This window comes from Montipora foliosa, chromosome 10 (genome assembly GCF_036669935.1).
Source record: "Montipora foliosa isolate CH-2021 chromosome 10, ASM3666993v2, whole genome shotgun sequence".
Classification (NCBI taxonomy): Eukaryota; Metazoa; Cnidaria; class Anthozoa; order Scleractinia; family Acroporidae; genus Montipora; species Montipora foliosa.
The window spans coordinates 3,102,585-3,120,203 of record NC_090878.1 but is presented as its reverse complement, the minus strand read 5'-3'; the positions used below and the strand labels follow the sequence as shown (position 1 = coordinate 3,120,203).

General features: G+C 40.1%; 3 protein-coding genes across 5 annotated transcripts in view; 2 read left to right on the top strand and 1 right to left on the bottom strand.

The window, feature by feature from the left end:
- LOC137973304 (mucin-2-like) overlaps positions 1-13,218 on the top strand; it is a 13,288-nt gene extending 70 nt beyond the window's left edge. Inside the window, exons 1-16 of one of the 3 annotated variants that reach the window (XM_068820087.1) lie at positions 1-85; positions 462-521; positions 1,116-1,210; positions 3,705-3,841; positions 4,092-4,233; positions 4,791-4,906; positions 5,302-5,434; positions 5,618-5,754; positions 6,478-6,619; positions 6,999-7,114; positions 7,339-7,474; positions 7,678-7,814; positions 8,800-8,941; positions 9,321-9,436; positions 9,842-10,657; positions 12,291-13,218. The exon at positions 1-85 is cut by the window's left edge and continues 70 nt beyond it. In XM_068820087.1, coding sequence (XP_068676188.1) covers positions 1-85; positions 462-521; positions 1,116-1,210; positions 3,705-3,841; positions 4,092-4,233; positions 4,791-4,906; positions 5,302-5,434; positions 5,618-5,754; positions 6,478-6,619; positions 6,999-7,114; positions 7,339-7,474; positions 7,678-7,814; positions 8,800-8,941; positions 9,321-9,436; positions 9,842-10,657; positions 12,291-12,557 — 2,777 coding nt within the window. In that variant the 3' untranslated portion in view covers positions 12,558-13,218. The remainder of the gene's footprint in view (positions 86-461; positions 522-1,115; positions 1,211-3,704; positions 3,842-4,091; positions 4,234-4,790; positions 4,907-5,301; positions 5,435-5,617; positions 5,755-6,477; positions 6,620-6,998; positions 7,115-7,338; positions 7,475-7,677; positions 7,815-8,799; positions 8,942-9,320; positions 9,437-9,841; positions 10,658-12,290) is intronic. The other 2 variants (XM_068820088.1, XM_068820089.1) reach the window with 2 other exon arrangements.
- On the bottom strand, positions 13,216-16,125 carry LOC137973312 (uncharacterized). Its single transcript, XM_068820100.1, has 3 exons — positions 16,014-16,125; positions 15,600-15,643; positions 13,216-14,700 (listed from the first exon to the last, which is right to left on the bottom strand). Exons 1-3 carry the CDS (start codon positions 16,103-16,105, stop codon positions 14,480-14,482), a joined length of 357 nt encoding a protein of 118 aa, XP_068676201.1. The 5' UTR covers positions 16,106-16,125; the 3' UTR covers positions 13,216-14,479.
- Positions 16,126-16,399: 274 nt separating this feature from the next.
- LOC137973311 (vimentin-type intermediate filament-associated coiled-coil protein-like) lies at positions 16,400-17,381 on the top strand. Its single transcript, XM_068820099.1, has one exon. It carries the CDS (start codon positions 16,490-16,492, stop codon positions 17,126-17,128), a length of 639 nt encoding a protein of 212 aa, XP_068676200.1. The 5' UTR covers positions 16,400-16,489; the 3' UTR covers positions 17,129-17,381.
- The last annotated feature ends 238 nt before the right edge of the window (positions 17,382-17,619 follow it).

Sequence of the window (17,619 nt, the reverse complement as noted above, 5' to 3'; positions counted from 1 at the left end):
GAGGATTTATTTGTCTTGTGATACGCTCCGTGAGCGATTGTTTCTGCAGAGTGTTTGTCGACGATTTCTCTGTCAACTTAATTAGGTAAGAAAATTAGGGTTAACGATGCTTTGTTTTTTGCTTTTTTATGCAAAGGTGAAAATTCTTGGGGTATTTTAAGCGCTTAAACGTTCCCTTTCACCGTACACCACTTTTGAAATCACGTTTCACCCAAAGCAAAAACACAGTTCACATTGACTGCAATGTCGCTAAGCTATGCTGAGGTTTCTCGCTGGGTATTGGATCTGCCAAGTCGGACAATGATATGAATACCTCAAATATCTCAAGTTCTGCATTATATATATTCAAACTTCTCATATGATCTAACTGAACCACTATCCCGGAAATGAAGAATCATTCAGCACGTTGATTTTAAAACGTTTTTTGCGACTGGTATTAATTTCTTAGCCTTTATTTATAGAGCGCTAAATACAAGACAAAAAACCCTTGAAGGTCTTGAACGAAGAAAGTGGTTTTCAAGGTGAGAAAGTGCTGAAAATTTCCAGAGGTTAGGTCAGAGTGCGCCTAACTCGTGCACCGAAAGCGTGCGCACGCTTTATATTAGAAGTAAGCTATAAGTTGAGGGTACTTAATAATGGAGCAAGCACTGAAGCAGGAATGTTTTCTCAATTCGATAGGAACTTCTATTTTAAATATTATCTCTATGTTTAAGCTTTGCTCAAAAACAGTTTATTTTTCAGTACTAAAATAACTTTGATATCGTAACTTTATTTAAATGTGTGTAATATGTTGTACCGCAAAACACTGATATTTGTTTGTAGTACAATTGAGTTCCTCTCATAATTGTGTTTTCAAAGTTGATTTGAAGGAAATAACTATAAAAACTATTTGATTCTGAGCAGGCTAAAGGAAAAACCAACTTGCTTTGTTTTAGACAACTGTTTCAGTGAGTTATTGACCTACATTTAACTGAATACTAGTTATCAATATTAAGATATTTTGGCTCATCTAAAATCTGTGGAAGAAAAGATCGAATCTTTTTAACTGGCATGTTGTAAGTTTATAATGTGCACAGTGGAGTCTTTGTAATTCATGCAAACAACTTTTGTTCAAGCTATTGTGGGGTCCAACAGGTGTGTCAATGTACAATGAAGAGAATAATCATCGCAACAGCTCTGTTGGTGATGCATTTTGCATCAAAGTGCACAGGTGAGAGTGCAGTGATAGTTATTCCAATATTTCTAGTTTTAAAGGATTTATTGTACATTAGAACTAATTGTCAGTTTTCAGTCATGATTTAGCCTTAGTTAAAGTACTGGCTTTGTTCATGACACATAAGTGGGAAGCTTCAGTGGGATCTGGGAGCATGCTCCCCAAAAACTGTTTGAACAGAAATTTAAGGTGAAAAATGGTGTTTTTAGCTAACATGAGACCTGGAAAAAGTTCCTTAAATTGACAAGCATGTTGGCTGTCTCGTTCCATTCTATCCAGCGATGTAGTGAAATCCTTAATGCTAGTTTTTGACCAATAGAATACTTAACCAATGCTTTCCCACAGTTTTTCTCAGCACTACCTTTCTCATTAGCCTGTTCAAGGATCTCAGTTGATGGAGAGGAGCAAAAAAATTGTCTGGATTGAGGAAAAGCAAGTGCAAGAACGAGAATTCTATTGTTTTTATTTTCTGGCACTTGTTTTTTCCTTGATCCGGACCATTTTTTGTTCCTCCCCACCATCTGAGAGTATGGAACAGGCTACTGGTACTTTCTAATTTACCTAGGTAGACCCTTGTAGCTTTGTGGGGCATCATTTCAACTTGTGCTCTACAAGTATTTGTACTCCCAAGGCCTGAAACTTTCATTATGATGTCCACAACTTAAGGACGTTTGCGCCAAAATCTTCCTACGGTGAGATTTTCTTCATTTCTGGCCTAGAGTTTGGTCATAAAGTACATACTCCAAAAATGAAAAAAAAAATGGGGGTCACTGACTTTGTTTCGGAGAAAATGGCAGTGGAAAAATGCCTTAATTTCGACAAATCGGTCATAATAGCGAGATGTAGGCTCATCTGCTCATCCATCGAAAATCATAAAAATAAACTGTTGGAGTGAAAGTTTCCGTGCATAGGTTTTTAGGAGTGAGATTTTTAGATAATTGTATGCCGCTAGGGCTGTGGTAAACAATAGAGTTCATCCTCGACGAGCGTTTTCGTAAGCTCTATCCGTTGCAACCACTACCGGAATTCGATGGCACGAGGAAAGAAAATGTTAAAAAAAGATAACTTCTTACGGTGAGAATTTTTTCATTTCATCATATTTTGTAGATAGTAAGTAAAGTAAGTGATTCATGATTAAAAAAATAGGGGTCACCGATGATCTGAACGAGTAAAATTGATGTGATTTTGCAAAGCTCTTAGAAAAGTTCGTTTTTCACGCTTTTGCGTGACCTGTCGGGCAAGGACTGGAACCCAAGAGAGGATCGATCGTTGAAGAGATGAAAGGTTTTTACCGGAAAAAAAACCTTTCTCGAGCATAGCAACGAAGTTTTAAGCAGGGGTCATCTTCATTTGGTTGGTGTTTTGTATAATATCTCTCCATTGCCGTCATGCTCATCCTCTGGAGTGTGTTTTTTTGTGAAATTCAATCACTGATTGTTTCCACGCAGGTCCGCACTATTCAAGCGGACGAGGACGAAAGTACTGCTCAAATTTCACGAAAGTAAAGGAAAAGAACTTTGCATTCACTTTGAACTTAAGTTCGTAGGGTAATAAAAACATTAAAAAGAAACAGCCCCATTAAATTTACGCAACGTTTCGTCCTCGAGTTTTCCAAACTTTCAGCCACTAGTCTACTCGATCAGCTACCTTTTCCAGAGCTTTTCCATCCTCCCGCTCACTTCTCTTTGAAGTTTCATGATGATTCGGAAATAAATGTGCCATTCTTTTGCCGGCCTGGAATTTTTTCCTCGGCGTTTTTGTCGCCGTGTTATTTTAACTGATGCTTGAAAAATTTGTATGAAAGTCAAGTAGACTAGTGCACGTCTGATAAAACCTCGCGAATATCAGTCGTGCAGTAGTCTACTTGACTTTCATAAATATTTTAAATCAATTTTGACTGATCACGATCTTCTCTGATCCAACGCTGTGCAAGACTTATCGTCCACGGTTTTTGCAAAGGTTTTAAAACCTCAACTTCACTAATGCTCGAAGTAATGCGTGACATATTACAGTCGCGTTACCTGCGCAGTAATGTTGCGCACAAACAATTAGCGCGAACATCCTTAAGAACAGAATATGTCTGGTACTTAAGTGTACAATACAATCAGAAACCCATAAGGGTTGAAACGTGTAACGCGCGTTCACAGCTTCCGAATATTCAGTGCGAACTGATGGGTTGAATACTTCAGTGCTAAGTACCATCTTTGGAAACCTCTTGTTTTTGTTGTTCCAAATATGGTACTTAACAAATTGAATATTCAGAGGCTTGTTTCCCAGCACACAAGGGGCCGTTACACGATACAATACAATACAATTTTATTTCCCCTTGATGTGGTTACTTGATTTAGTTACAAATGTTTTATAGTTGCCAATAATGTTTCTATTGTATTAAGTAAAAGTACTTGAGCATGGCAGCCAAATAAACCATTCGGTTTGCTAGTTGGCCCCCCATGTGTATTTAGAGATCATCTGTTTTGTTTTATATCATCAGCTTCTCCTACCTGTGATTCAAGATGCAGTGGAGATCAGGGAAGTTGTCAAACTGATGGACGTTGTTTGTGTTGGTGGGGATGGACTGGGCCTAATGCAAAATACATCACATCTGGTGCTAACAAGAATAGGATACTGGTGAGAGCAAACTCAAAGAAAAAATCATTTTTTTCAAACAAGGTTTAACAGAATTTCATGGAGTGAAAACACAGCAATTTGTAAACGTTAAAGTTGGGTACAAGCAGGCAGGCTACATTTCTTTCATTCCATTTTTAGTACTGTGACAAAATGAAGCTCTTGGTGTTTTCTCTCCCTCCCCACCTCCCTTTAGTAGTCAGTTCTTCAAACATAATCCAGCTTCTTGTACTGGTACTGTCTATCTTCACAGGCTGACTACTGCACAATTGCATGTCACTACACACACGACTACCGAAACCCAAGATGTGCAAGTATCCCCACCCCCGCGGTGTGCAGTGTGCCTGTCAATAAAACAAGTCCAGCCATCCCCTGCGATCCAAACTGTGGCACAGGTAACTTTGTGTATGATGCATAATGTGAGAAGTTAGCTACTTATTTATGTTGCTCGATTTGTGGTGCAAGCTTCTGATTGGCAGATATTAACAATGGCTCACCTCAACTGTCCAGTAATGATTTCGGGAGTGAGCCCTGGCTCATTTCCTGAAACAGCAGCTGGTAATCGAGCCTACAAGGCTTAGAATGTAGTTTTCTTCATCATAATAATTTATACTAGTTGGCCTGTGTAGTAAATAAAATGTATAAGGTTTGAGATTGATGACATCCTTGTTTTGAAAACAGAGCTTTTCTTACTTCTCTGTTTTGAATGCAGATGACCATTGATATGTGTTGCTGATTTTGACTTGATTTGTGTTAATTATTAATTTCAGTTTACAGTGTTCCCAGTTAGTGCTCCAGCGCTAGAACGACTAGACACTTAAATAAAGTTCCTTTCCTTTCCTTTCCTTTCCTTTCCCAGAATTAGTCCATGTTATAGCTACCCTGGGCCTGTTTACGTGACATTGATTTAGTCACCACTTTGAAGTGAAAGTGATTTCTGTCTTGATTATAGGAAGTTATTATGGACGTGGAACATGCCTGTCCAATGGGCGTTGCTTGTGTTGGTGGGGCTGGACAGGTCCTAATTCTTGCTATGTTGATGGAGGAACTTACAATAACAGAATTGTAGTGAGTTTATTTATCATCTTAGTGGCTAGAAGGGGTCTAGACAGTATAAGAACAATGAGATAACCCTGAAACATGGATGCAAGGCACTCTTGAAATAAAACAGTATTTAACAGGATGTTGATGGACTAGCATTCTGAGTTATTTGTTGCAGAATTTTATAATATGACCCCTTGCATTGAATGAGTGAAATATAGATTGTTTTCAATTGTGACAATGGCCATGTTTTTGTAACTAAAACAAAAGAAACTGATGGCATAAAATAAATGTCCAGACCTTGAAGGGTAAGGACACCAATGTGGTCCCCTGTTTGTTGTTTGGTGTTTCAAACACCAATTTATATGACTTCATATGCAAATACTTATCTCTTTTAAGATTTCACTTTTCCCTCGTCACAGGCAGACAGCTGTGTCAAAGCTTGCCACTATACACATGTGTACCGAAATAACAGCTGCATAACAGCTTCAACAACCTCAATGCCCACAACACGTCAGAGCACAGGAAGCCGAACCACCATGATGCTAAGCACAGGTAAACAATGATCACAGGGAAACCAACCCAATTAGCAGTGCCAACCACTAGAAACCAAACTCACCAGCAGTGTCAAGTACAAAAAACCACTCATCATTTACCTAGATTTTCAAAAATTAAAAAACTATCTACTATGTGCTGTCAAAATATTTAAATGTTACCTCTTGTTTTTATTTTGACAAGCTTCTCCTAAGTGTGATTCAAAATGTGGTGGAGGCCAGGGGATATGTCAAGCAGATGGATGTTGCTTGTGTTGGTGGGGCTGGACTGGGCCACATGCACAATACATCATATTGGGTCCTAACAAGAATAGAATACTGGTGAGAGAAAACTCTGGGAGAACTATAACTTTTTGAACAGCATTCGCCAAAGTCCCTTTTTGACTTATGGCTGTTTCTGCTTAGGTGGCCTCGTACACAATAAGCCTTTTCAGAGACATCACTGCCAAGCTGGCTACTTCTGCTGGAGAGAACAGGATAGTCATAACACTAGGGACTCCATCCCCTACTCTTTTCAAATTGTGTGTGGGTTCTTTAACGTCCCACAGGGAACTTATGAACATAGAAGATATTTGTGTAACAGGGCCTACAGTTTATAGTCCTTATCTGAGAAGACTTGAAAGTCTAACCATTTGCAGAAGTCATTACAAAGGCAGGACTTTCTCCTCAGTTATTTTAAGATCCTGAGTTTTGATCTGGCCAGGGTTTGAACCTGCGACCTCCTGCATGACAGCCTGATGCTCAACCAACTGAGCCACCGGTGCGCAGTGTCAAACAAACTCTCAAGGTGTATTATTGAGGAATGATAAAAACACCACAGGAACACTGTCAGCAAATCATAATGACCTTTGTAATTACTAAAAGTCGGGTATCAGACAGCAGGCTCCATTCCCTTCACTCCATTATAGTACTGTGACAGGATGAGCCTCTTAAAAGTTTTAAATTATTCTTTCCCTCCCTACCTCCTTTGGACATGGACCTTTTCAAAAATAAATCTGGTTCCTTGTATATGGTACAGTTTCATGATACCATCTGTCTTTACAGGCCGACTACTGTAAAACTGCATGTCACTACACACGTGACTACCCAAACCCAAGATGTGCAAGTATCCCTACCCCTCATGTGTGCAGTGTGCCTATCAATAAAACAAGTCCAGCCATCCCCTGTGATCCAAACTGTGGCACAGGTAACTTTGTGTATTATTCTAAATATGTGGAGTTAGCTACTCAAAGAAGTTTGTCTTTTATGAAGTTAGCAGCAGGCCATTAGGCAATTCATTCCTTCTTTCTTTCATGTTGCATATTTTTTCCTACTGATGAATGAATGTGACTTTATTTGAAATTTAATCAAAAAGGAAATTGTTCAGAACACTGTGTATGAACAACCTTACACCTTTCAGATTCTATATCACTCCTGTGTTAGAGGAAGAGAAGTTATCCAGGAACTCACATACCACTGGCATGACAGTCCAATGTACCTGCCATTTTGCACATGGTATCCTTCTGAGCAAGAAATTTAATTTACATTGTTGGTTAAGCCTAAGATTGGAATTTCTTTTGTGACAGGGAGTTACTATGGTCGTGGAACATGTATGTCCAATGGGCGTTGCCTGTGCTGGTGGGGCTGGACAGGACCTAATTCTTGCTACGTTGATGGAGGAGCTTACAACAACAGAATCATAGTGAGTATTGTTTTATTGTTGATGAGATTTGAAACAGCATTAGCACCAGGGGTCCTGTGACAGGTCCTTTCGAGAGGAACCAAGGACTGGGAGGGACCCAAAAGGTACTGACATCAGCACAGGAAGGTGTGCCAAGAATGCCCAGTAGTAGTTATGGAGAAGAACAGTAAAACCACTTGCATTTAGCGAGTGGAAACTAAGCACAGGTTTTCCATCTTTTGCAGGCTGACAGCTGTGTCAAAGCCTGCCACTACACTCGTGTATTCCGAAACTACTTGTGCGTGACATCTGCACCAACAGCAGTTCCCTCGACACAAGCACCCAGCACAGGAAGTCCAACCACCATAATGCTAAGCACAGGTAAACAGTGATCATAGGGAAACCAACCCAATTAGCAGTGCCAACCACAAGAAACCAAACTCACCAGCAGTGTCAAGTACAAAAAACCAATCATCATTTACCTACTGGTAGATTCACAAAAATTAAAAAACTATCTACTATGTGCTGTCAAGTTTGTGCTCATGCTATTTAAATGTTACCTCTTTTGTTTTTATTTTGAGAAGCCTCTCCTAAGTGTGATTCAAAATGTGGTGGAGGCCAGGGGATATGTCAAGCAGATGGACGTTGCTTGTGTTGGTGGGGATGGACTGGGCCCAATGCAACATACATCGTGTCAGGTCCTAACAAGAATAGAATACTGGTGAGAGAAAACTCCAGGAGAACTATGACTTTTTGAACAAAGTATACATCTACATCTCCAGCATTCGGCAAAGTCCCTTTTTGACTTAAGGCTGTTTCTGCTTAGGTGGCCTCGAACACCATAAGCCTTTTCAGAGACATCACTGCCAAGCTGGCCACTTCTGCTGGAGAGAACAGGATAGTCATAACACTGGGGACTCCATCCCCTACTCTTTTCGAATTGTGTTTGGGTTCTTTAAACTCTCAAGGTGTATTATTGAGGAATGGTGAAAACATGATGAGAACATCTACATGTTCCAGCATTCGGCAAAATCCCTTTTTGACTTATGGCTGATTCTGCTTAGGTGGCCTCGAAAATTCTAAGCCTTTTCAGAGACATCCCTTCCAAGCTGGCCACTTCTGCTGGAGAGAACAGGATAGTCATAACACTGGGGACTCCATACCCTGTAGACTCTTTTCGAATTGTGTGTGGGTTCTTTAACGTCCCACAGGGAAATTATGAACATAGAAGATATTTGTGTAACAGGGCCTACAGTTTATAGTCCTTATCTGAAAAGACTTGAAAACCTAACCATTTGCAGATATCATTACAAAGGGAACACTTTCTCCTCAGTTATTTAAGATCCTGAGTTTTGATCTGGCCAGGGTTCGAACCTGGGACCTCCTGCATGACAACCTGATGCTTCACCAACTGAGCCACCGGTGCGCAGTGTCAAACAAACTCTCAAGGTGTATTATTGAGGAATGATGAAAACACCGCAGGAACACTGTCAGCAAATCATAATGACCTTTGTAATTACTAAAAGTCGGGTATCAGACAGCAGGCTCCATTCCCTTCACTCCATTATAGTACTGTGACAGGATGAGCCTCTTAAAAGTTTTAAATTATTCTTTCCCTCCCTGCCTCCTTTGGACATTGACCTTTTCAAAAATAAATCTGGTTCCTTGTAAATGTTACAGTTTCATGATACCATCTATCTTTACAGGCCGACTACTGTAAAACTGCATGTCACTACACACATGACTACCAAAACCCTAGCTGTGCAAGTATCCCTACCCCTCAGGTGTGCAGTGTGCCTGTCAATAAAACAAGTCCAGCCATCCCCTGTGATCCAAACTGTGGCACAGGTAACTTTGTGTATTATTCTAAATATGTGGAGTTAGCTACTCAAAAAAGTTTGTTTTTTTTAAGTTGGCAGCAGGCCATTGGGCAATCCATTCCTTCTTTCTTTCATGTTGCATCATTTTTTTCTACTGGTGAATGAATGTGACTTTATTTGAAATTTAATCAAAAAGGAAATTGTTCAGAACACTGTGTATGAACAACCTTACACCTTTCAGATTCTATATCACTCCTGTATTAGAGGAAGAGAAGTTATCCAGGAAGTCATGTACCACTGGCATGACAGTCCAATGTACCTGCTATTTTGCACAGGGTATCCTTCTGAGCAAGGAATTTAATTTACATTGTTGGTTAAGCCTAAGATTGGAATTTCTGTTGTGACAGGGAGTTACTATGGTCGTGGAACATGTCTGTCCAATGGACGTTGCCTGTGCTGGTGGGGCTGGACAGGACCTAATTCTTGCTACGTTGATGGAGGAACTTACAACAACAGAATCATAGTGAGTATTGTTTTATTGTTGATGAGATTTGAAACAGCATTAGCACCAGGGATCCTGTGACAGGTCCTTTTGAGAGGAACCAAGGACTGGGAGGGACCCAAAAGGTAACTGACATGAGCACAGGAAGGTGTGCCAAGAATGCCCAGTAGTAGTTATGGAGAAGAACAGTAAAACCACTTGCATTTAGCGAGTGGAAATTAAGCACAGGTTTGACAGCTGTGTCAAAGCCTGCCACTACACTCGTGTATTCCGAAACTATTTGACAGCTGTGTCAAAGCCTGCCACTACACTCGTGTATTCCGGGAAGGTGTGCCAAGAATGCCCAGTAGTAGTTATGGAGAAGAACAGTAAAACCACTTGCATTTAGCGAGTGGAAACTAAGCACAGGTTTTCCATCTTTTGCAGGCTGACAGCTGTGTCAAAGCCTGCCACTACACTCACGTATTCCGAAACTACTTGTGTGTGACATCTGCACCAACAGCAGTTCCCTCGACACAAGCACCCAGCACAGGGATTCCAACCACAGGTAATCCCTCTACAGTACAGCCAACCACGAGACATTTAACCACAGAGCAACCAATGACCTCAAACCAACCCACAGGAGTATCATCCACTGGGATCCCCACAAGTGAGCAAACGTCCACAAGCCAACCACTTACTTCAAAACCCACCACTGGTCAGCCATCCACCAGGGTGTCAACAACATGGAATCCAACTACAGAGAAAGTGACCACAGGGAGGTGGTCTTCTACAGCACAACCATCCACAGCCCAGCCGACAGCAGTGACCTCTGGTTGGCCTTCAACACGAAAGACCCCAGCACGTTCTACTACTTCTTCATCAACTACAAAACAAATGACATCAAATGTGCCAGAGACAACTGTTACAACCACCATGTCTCCAAGTACTACTGGCAAGACTACAAGTGAAAGAGTGACGACAACCACCAAAGCTGCTACAACTAAAGAGACTACAGTTTCTTCTGCTCCACTGACAACAACTACAGCTGTACCACCAACCACTGCACTAAAAACCAAAACCAGAAGGGTGATCTCAACAACAACTATTGCAACCACAACTCAAGTAGCAACAACTGCAGGACCGACTGAACCTCCCGAGCCTACAGAACCTCCCGAGCCTACAGAACCACCTGAGCCTACAGAACCAACTGAACCCCCAGGAGGAATTCTAATAAGAGGGATGGCTCCACACCAGGATATGGTAAAATTAATGTTTATTACATGTAATGACAACTCCCAACATCAGTGGCCTACCCCAGGGAGAGGTTCCTTGCTTCAATTAGTTTTTTTACCAAGGCCCTTTGTTCATTATTACTGGGGCTTTGGCCTCACCCATCTTGACATCTACACTATTAAGTATTGGAGGGCAATGTGAAGTGCTAGTTTTCTACCCATGTAAACCATGTGAGCGTTAGCCCTACTAATGGAATTGGGCCCACACAAGGACAGAGAAAAACGCTGACTAGGGTGGGAATACACTATAGAGGTTGATCCACCACTGTACAGTAATCCACTAATGTATTGTGACATTGGAGAGATTAAGCATGACGTTTACAGCCAACGGCAAATGGCAGGCTCCTGCTTGTCATAAAAGCGTGAAAATTATCTCATTTTAACTTGTCTCGTTCCTTTGAGAAGTTGCTTGATATATGGAGCTAACAGGACAGAAATGAGCTAATATCAAGCAGGGTTCTTCCATCTTTGGCAAAACCCTAATTTCACTCTGGCGTTTGCCGTTTGGCGTAAACGTCATGCTTAATCTCTCTATTATCTAGTGTCTTTTCCATGTTAACCCATCAACACCTGAACTGCCCTGGACCGCCGCCACTGAAGAGTAAAATCGTCTGGCACTTAGCAGAGTAAAATCTATTAAATCCTACTCCTAGGAGTCAGTAGGTTAAATTTAATGGGGACGTACGAGTGGATGTTAATGCACTTGACAACAGTGCAATAGCCCTAACTACAATCTTGGGAATGGTTTCTACAACTCTTTGCAAACAGTGTGCATAGGTTCCAATCAAATTTGAAGAAGATGGCAGCTGGTTTGCGTAGAGAAACCAACTGTTGTCATTGTCAAAATGAATGTTAATCTTAGTCTTGAAAGAATCTGTCTTTTAGGGAAAAAGGCAGCAGACTTCTCTGACTAAAGTAGCCATTTTCGTTCAGCAATGTTCGACACGTTAAATGGCATATTTCGACATTCAACATGGCATGACACACTGTTCAACATAATTTTGTGGAACAACAGCTGCAACATTTATTGATCAATCGTGCGTGTGTCACCGGTTTTGTCTTGTCTGAGAAGTCGAAAGGTGTAGTTATTTGATGATGTCGTCATATAGGGAACACTTTGCTCTTACTTAATTTAAGTCCCATTTGATGCGAGATCTTGTGTTCAGTCATCTGATGGTTTACCAAATGATCCAACATACCGGTACTGACTGTCTCATTTTTCCGGAGACAAACTATATAGGAAAGGCTGGTTTCTTTTCGGACATGTTACATGCAGCTGAACTATAAAAATTGTATATCCTCAGTTCCAGACCCTGAGCATAGACCTTTTTGCAGATACGGCGGCCATTTTGATTTCTATTGTTTCAAATAGCTATTATGGGATGCCCACGGGGCAAATACATATTAATTTGCTCCCTGAGCATCCCATAATGTCTTTCGAAACAATAGAAATCAAAATGGCCTCTGTATCTGCAAAGAGGTCAATAGAACATGCATCACAATCTTTCCAATGAATGATTTCCTGATCATAAGCCAAAAAAACTGTTTTTAACGTTAAACCTATTTATTGCGCGACATTCTTGAATTGTTTCCCTTCACAGGTACAAAATGATGTTGATGTTGATGTTGGTGCGCTACGAGATGAAGATAAAGATAATGAAAAGGAAGGAAAGAAGAGTTTTAGCCCCACTGGGCTGGTGATAATCTTAGTTGTGTTGCTGCTTTGCATGCTGGGATTGGTCATTGGTGTCTGGTGGTCTTTTGGAAATGGAAACCACATTCCCAGCCTTTTGCGTGGATACGAACCAGTTGGAGACCAGGATAACATGCCAATGAGGGAATTATCAGAATCGTCCACATTTCCATAGTGACAGGGCTACTGCCCCCTTTCACTTTCTATAAATTCAAATGTTTGCGTCACTGGATCCAATTTGGAGATAATCATTTTTATAGCTCTAAATATAGCTGAATAATAATTAACAGAATTGGAACAAGAATGAGAATCTGTTTTGGTGATTACTTTTATTGAAGAAGTTTGAGAATTCTTTGCCATGCAAGTTAATTAAGAGGTTTGCATGGGAAAAGTTGCTGGGCTGTTGACTACATGCTTTCGAAGTTGATCTCATGCATTTGGTAAACTCATGTTTTTTACAGCGAGCTTGGCAGTCTTCTAATAGGAATGGTTTGGTTTTTTAATCTTTTTTAATATTTTTTTGTGACCAATGATAATAGTCATATTTTAGGATCAAAAGAATGTGTAATTAAGAAATATATATTTTTTAAATTGGCTGCTTGCCATTTCTACAGTTTATTATTTTTAGAGAAATGAACTAAATGAAAGAAAAATTGTAAAAAAAAAACAATTATTGAAGAATGGTTTCCATTGTCATAAAGTCAAAAGTGAGTGGCATATTGTACTTAATCGCATGTTATTATTTTTAATTGCCAGGAAATACTACTTTGTGTCAATGTTGTTGTCAGAACAAGTAAATTGAATCATTAAAAAAATAAAGTTACTAAAAGATCTGATGGTCAAGTGTTTTTTAATTCTCTAGATACAGTCTTCATTTGACAAGATGCTCTCTGACATCACCTCTCCCTGTAAGTGATACCCAAAATTTTACAAAGTGGAAATGTCCAGAGATTCAGCCTGAATAACTGAAGAGCCACAGCACCCTGTTTCATCTCCTTATGCCACAAAGAACACAAGAACTCCATGCAAGCTATTCCTTATTTTCTCACTATGTTTATCTTTTACTCATTCCTCACCCAATTCCCAGGCAACTAGAGGTCCAACGAGCTGTCATATCATATATCTTATATACCCTCGGATTTTTAGAGTAGCTTGGTGTAGCTAATTTCTCTGAGCATTTACCCTCCGAACCATGATACATCACAGAAGACAGACCACAACACCGGGAACTACATGCCCTACAGCACCGGAACTACATGCTAACCACTACAGATTTTCACAATCCCATATATGCTGTTATGTGTTGCAATCTTCTTAAAAACCATTATGCCTTCTATTCTATCATCAACACTCGATTAACATGGTGAGTAACATGCTATGCCACATAGGCCTGAATCACATTCTTTTTCAGTAATGTGTGTAGTGTATCTTCAATCTGATGGCAAGGATTTGTCATTATCATTTATGTGTAATGCCTTCTGTTCAGGGTGATCAGCAATCTCTGCTCTTAAACTAAATGCCAGAAGATTCTTTAACTCCAATCAAATCCTAGCATCCCTTTATCAACCCAAATTCAATCTCCTGACACTGCCCTCTGTTTTCTCTCATTTTGTCTTGACAGAGAGAGCCAGTGAGTCCCATAACTTCTCATCATTCCTTGTAAGCATTTGCCAGCATTTATTAGGGAGCAAGACAAGTTGAGCTTTCATAATTCAAATGCACTGAGAGTAGTTACTTTTCTAAATCCACACTGTCTTCTTCAAGCTCACAATGAGTGCACCCATTTTTCCTCCAACCTTGTTAAGAGCAAAAGAAACCCTGAAATGTCAGCTGGTGACCTGAATACCCAAATTTTAGGTTGTTTATAAAACCCTTGAGAGAAAGTGGAGGTATACCCAGGAAATCCTAACCACCCTCCCAGTGTGGGTCAAAATACCAGCTGCACGCAGGATGTTCCTCTCAACAACAACGGGGAAGGAAGAACCTGGGTTTCAGGTTTGCAGACAGATCATCAACTCCATGGCATCTTGGTGTACATGTACGTGCTGCACTCCACCAACAAACAGCTTGAGAGCGATAATCCACAGTAAACAATAATTATTTCCTTGGCATATTCATGGCTTTATTGAGTGTGGCACAGTTTGTTTGAACCCTCTGCATTGTCATTCTACTGTTTTCAGCTTCTTCGTGTCCTTTTCTTACGGTGGCTTGATAATCCAGTTGAAGCATTTCAGAATCTAAGGGAATCGCATTCACTCCTGACGACAGAAGCTTCTCGTGAAGGGTGTCAGTCAGCTTTGACAAGCCATCAAGGTCAGCTAGTTAATGAAGACACAAAATGCCATTATCTGCAATTTCACCGTCATTTCAGAGTTTGATTTATCTCCCTACAAATTGGATTTGTCACCAACTCCCATGCAATTTATTGCTTTATGGTGATTTAAAGTGGAAGTCCCCAGACCACAAAAACTGAACTTCATGGTATGAATAATATTGACTTGGAGCTTATTGCAGCTTAGCGATTATCAAACACGTCTCCCACCTCTGCAACCGGGGGTCAACCCTGACCTTGGCCATGAGGTTGTATGTGGGCTGAGTTTCAGTCAATCTCAATCTGACTCTGAGGGTTTTTCTCCAGGTACTCTGGTTTTCCTCCCTCATCAAAATCGACTCTCAGTCAATTACATCCGGATGCGGGAGGTTACCCTCAATAGGGATAACCTCTTCATTGAAGTGAATGAATAAAGTTGTTGGTTCAAGAAAATAATACGCACTAAAAGGAAATACAAGGGAACAAAGGAGCCTAATCCTAAACATGATAGAGCTGCATCCTACACCAGTCCACTGACATTAGAGGATGTAAAGAGCTACATGGTACTACCGGGATGGTTACCAAGAACAAACATTGTGCAAATAACGTTCAATGACCACAAGCCAGGTCACTCAGTGAAATGATATTTAACAATTATTCTACGAGGGCGCGCTGAATATGAAGTGATAAATAACCAATGAGCGTAGCACCAAGTTGGTTATAATCATATTATATCCAGCAAGCCCAAGTAGAATAATTAACTATGAGAGGGTGGTGTGAAGTGAGCATAATTATTAGGTACAGCAGGTATATGAACTGGTAGCTTGAGTAGTTTAGTTCTTAATAAAAAGTGATATACTGGTATGTGAAAATGATTCAAGTCTAATAAAACAAGGGGTAACTTACTTTTCGCATCCTCTAGGGAGTAGGGCATGCTTGAACCCATCTGCCTGCAAAAAAACAGAGTGTTTCCTTCTTTGTTTCATTACTGCTCGTTTTTGCGCATGTCATGAGTGGTCTTCCCTAAAATTGAAACTACCAGAAAGGAATGTTATCAACTTGCTCTTTTAGAGAATACGAAAAAACGAAAGGCAAAAACATACATAATATTACACAGCACACTAGCCTTACATCCTCTAGTAGTGAACAAGTATTTGCAGTTCAAGATAGATAAAGTACTGCAATTTGGCAGTGATCCAGTGAAGAGGTATTCGTAGATTATACAATTGCTCCCTTTCGCAGCCACTTTCTTTCTTTTACCTGCTGAGTTGACTTATGTTGTCTTTGCAAGAAATGGAGGAGCGATTGCAGAATACTTACATGCCTGTGAAGAATTTATTAGCTTGCTGATGTACAAGGTCCAAAACAGAGTCAAAATCGCCCGCATTCACTGATGCACCTACAGCCGCCATGATGCACAGCTGTTAAGATTTGTAGGTACGTCATGTATGACAAATGATGATATAGTACCTCTTGAGATGACGTCCGTGTGCCAAGGTGAGGGAGGGGAGGGTGAGTAAGAGAATTAACAATTTATTTGTTACAATTCAGTTCAAGGCTTTTGAAAACGGTTTTCCCCATTATTTTTCACATTCCAATCTGCACTTTAATTTTTTTCTCGAGTTTTTGGTGCTATGTTGTAAAACAATATCTAATTTATTACCCTCCCTTCCCAATAAATTTTTCATTGACCAATATGTCGCTGCTGTCATGACAAGCCCTCCCGTGACGTCCCGTAATATATCCTGTTTTCATTTGTTTTTCTTGTTTTAGCCTTACTTTACTCTTTCATTAACATGGATTATTCACCAGCCGCCATTAAAGAAGCAAATCATCACATTCAAGGGTTGATGGGACGAGTTCATGAACTAGAAGAACAAGTGAAAGAGCTCTCCGCTGAGCTAAAAAAGCAGAACGAAGCGCATGCAGAAAATTTAAAGATCCTTCCTCTTCGAATGAATCAGACAATGAGACAAAAGGATGAAGAAATAGCAGAACTGAAACAAAAACTTAAACACTCTGAAGCTACAGTCGAGAAGCTTGTCCGAGAGGCTAGGGAAAGAGAGTCAATTTTCCTGCACGCAAAAAATCGTTCAAGAGTGCTGGACGAGATCTTGAAACATCGCGATGCCTTTGAGAGTATCTTAACTTGCTTGAGTATTCTTGATGATTCTGAATATAGCTCGGTACCAGACGAGAGGACAATGGTAGAAAATGGTATACCAAGGGAGACTGATTTACTCGATAGTGACGAAGAAGATATCAATGGTAACACAAGTCTACCAATAACGAAAGGCAGTGGTATTGGACAAAGTTCATCCTCTGTCGATTTTGGAGCAAGTGGGACATACAGAAAAGAGATGTTGGGACAAGAAAATCCTTTTAGAGACGTTTTAAGTCCTTCTGACGAAAAACCAGCACCCTATTTTGTCTGAAGATCTCAGTGAAATCAGGGCTGTTTTTTTGTTTTTCAAAACTTGGACAATTGAAAGTATCAGCAGTTTAATAAGGGAAAGTTCACCTGTTTAATTTTCCACGTTTTATCACAAATATTCTTATTGTATACTCAACATAATAATACATGTTTCTGATCGGTCAATGACAAATGCACAATTGGGTTATAAAGTGCAATGCAGAAGTTGCTATGGAAACAGCAATGGAGTAAATAAAAAATGAAAATTCGTATTTAGTTGCTCGTGCATGGTCACTCATGATGTTTTGAAAGTTCTCAAATTTTGAGAACTTTTAAATCACCATTCATGCCCATAAATCGTCAAATGCACTCCCATTCATATGATTTCCTATACTTACTATATGCTCACACTAAAGCACAGCATGCTCATGAATGTTTATCAATTTACTGTGAATGACATAGAGGAGTAGAGTAGTCTGACCACACAGAGTGGTCTGTTCCAAGTACATGTTC

Coding starts and splice junctions, on each gene's coding strand:
- LOC137973312 (XM_068820100.1), bottom strand. CDS start 16,105: ATGGCGGCTGTAGGTGCATCAGTGAATGCGGGCGATTTTGACTCTGTT. Junction 15,644..16,013: donor AATAAATTCTTCACAGGCAT/GTAAGTATTCTG, acceptor GTTTTTTTGCAG/GCAGATGGGTTCAAGCATGC. Junction 14,701..15,599: donor CTCCCTAGAGGATGCGAAAA/GTAAGTTACCCC, acceptor TTCATTAACTAG/CTGACCTTGATGGCTTGTCA.
- LOC137973311 (XM_068820099.1), top strand. CDS start 16,490: ATGGATTATTCACCAGCCGCCATTAAAGAAGCAAATCATCACATTCAA.